This window comes from Manis pentadactyla, chromosome 9, assembly GCF_030020395.1.
Source record: "Manis pentadactyla isolate mManPen7 chromosome 9, mManPen7.hap1, whole genome shotgun sequence".
Taxonomy (NCBI): Eukaryota; Metazoa; Chordata; class Mammalia; order Pholidota; family Manidae; genus Manis; species Manis pentadactyla.
Window position 1 is genome coordinate 73,107,144 of NC_080027.1, and position 2,233 is coordinate 73,109,376.

Below are 2,233 nucleotides of genomic sequence, written 5' to 3' on the forward strand. Positions count from 1 at the left end.
TGTGAGCACTTGAGCAAGTTATTTAACACTTTTGATTACAGTGTTCACAACTGTAAAATGGACATAATATTTGGACCTACTGCAGAAAGTTGTGAGGATTCAATGAGAAAATGTAAGTCAAGTGCTTAGCTAAGTGCCATATACATATTAAGCCTTCAGAAATATTACCTATTTCTCAAAAACTTAAACCAGACAGTTACCATATGATTTACCAATTCCATTCCTAGGTGTAACCCCAAGAGAATTGGAAGCATGTTCACACCAATTTTCATAGCAGCATTATTCAGAACAGTAAAAAAATGGAAGCAGCACAAATGTCCATCAACTGATGAATAAGCCAAAAGTGGTATATCAACACAATGGAATATTATTCAGCCGTAACAAGGAATGGAGAATTTCAACCAGAACTCCCATCTTCCAGTAATTCACCAAAATGAACAACACAAAAGGAAAGAGGAGAAGTACCTGGTATATGTTTTCTAGACCTTTTAGAAACCATGGAGTTGTTCCTTTGGCTACATATATGCAAATTTACAAGAAAGGTGTTAACAGGAGACATCAGGGAATGGGCACTGTTCTAAAAGGAATGCCCCACAAGTGTTACCATGGCAAAACTGAAAGAGTCTACAGTGCTCCCTGGCATGCTGTTGGTGTTGTGATAAACAAACAAGTACAGGGTAAGATTCTTGTAAAGATAATTAATGTACGTACTGAGCATATTAAGCACTCCAAGAGCCAAGATAGCTTCCTGATGCACATGAAGGAAAATTATCAGAAAAAGAAGAAAACCAAAAAGAAAGGTACTTGGGTTCAACTGAAGCACCAGCCTGCTCTACCCAGAGAAGCACACTCTGTGAGGACAAATGGAAAGGAGCCTGAGCTGCTGGAACCCATTCCCTATGAAACCATGGCATGATAGGTGTTTAAAAAAAAGACCTCTAGACTGTTAAAAAAAAAAAAGAATGAAGTACTGATGAATGCTACAACATGGTTGAAATTTGAAAATATATGCTAAGTGAAAGAAGTCAGGCACAAAAGACCGTCCATATATATATATATATGGTGACATTTATAAGAAATATGCAGAATAGAGAAATCCGTAAACACAGGAGTAAAGTAGTGGTTGCCAGGGTGAGGGTGCAGGGGAGTGGGGAATAGTAACTACTAATGTGTATTAGACTTATTTCTGGAGTGATAAAATGTTCTAGAATTAGATAGTGGTGATGGCTGCATAATGTGAAATACTGAAACCCACTGAGTTGTATATTTTTAAATGTTTAAAATGATGAATTTTACATTATGTAAATTATTTCTCAATAAAAAAAATGTTACCTATATGCTATTCATCTGTGTCCTAGAGTACCAGTGAGACACCATTAAGAAAGTGACTTTTTTAAAGGAAAGGTATTTAATATGGTCTTAAATACAAAGGTGAAATTATTCAGGTAACTTCTCTTAATGGTAGTGATTACAATTGACATGCAGAGCAAACCATAGATAAATGGTAGTTTATTGCTCTGTAGAAATTCTAAGAATAAACTAGGCCTAACTAAAACCAAATATTTCCAACAGTCTTGTGATCACACTTCACTAAATTCAATCTAGCAAGAAATACTAATCGGAACTCAAAAAAGAACTATAAATATTGTTGATAGATATTTAAAAATCTAATTAAAATATATGGCTGTTTTTTTAACCCTTTTTAAAAATGTTAATATCCACCATTGACATGGAGAAATTATGGTCTGACTTGTAATTTCCCATTATACATAGGTGGGCATATACATTTATAATACTTTCTGGAGGTTGATTTGACAACATGTATGATATATACATATATCTATGGCTAGATAAAGGCCTGGGATGATGTACTCCAAGTGGTAACTTGAAGGTATAATTAGGGATTTTTCTCCACTGTCATTTTCCAGTAAATTTTTCTACAATAAACATAAGTATTGCTTTTGTAATAGAAAATACTGATAGTATTTCTTAGCTTTTTGAAAAGTCAGGGGGGCAAGGGGAACCAGTTCACTTTTTAAATCAACTTGTTAACTTTTTAAAAACTTATGAATAAACTAGAACCCTTTTAAGCTTCTTACTGGTATACCTATAAAGTGATAAATAAGTAAAATAGAGAAATAACTAAGAAGACATTTAGATCTGCAATTGGAGAATGATTCCTGAGATACTATCTTTACAAATCAGCAATGCAAAAATACAATATTATAGTTAG

General features: G+C 33.7%; 1 protein-coding gene across 1 annotated transcript; it reads left to right on the plus strand.

Annotated features, from left to right (window-relative positions):
- Positions 1-433: 433 nt before the first annotated feature.
- Positions 434-916, plus strand: LOC118915737 (60S ribosomal protein L21-like). Its single transcript, XM_057507537.1, has one exon. It carries the CDS (start codon positions 434-436, stop codon positions 914-916), a length of 483 nt encoding a protein of 160 aa, XP_057363520.1.
- The last annotated feature ends 1,317 nt before the right edge of the window (positions 917-2,233 follow it).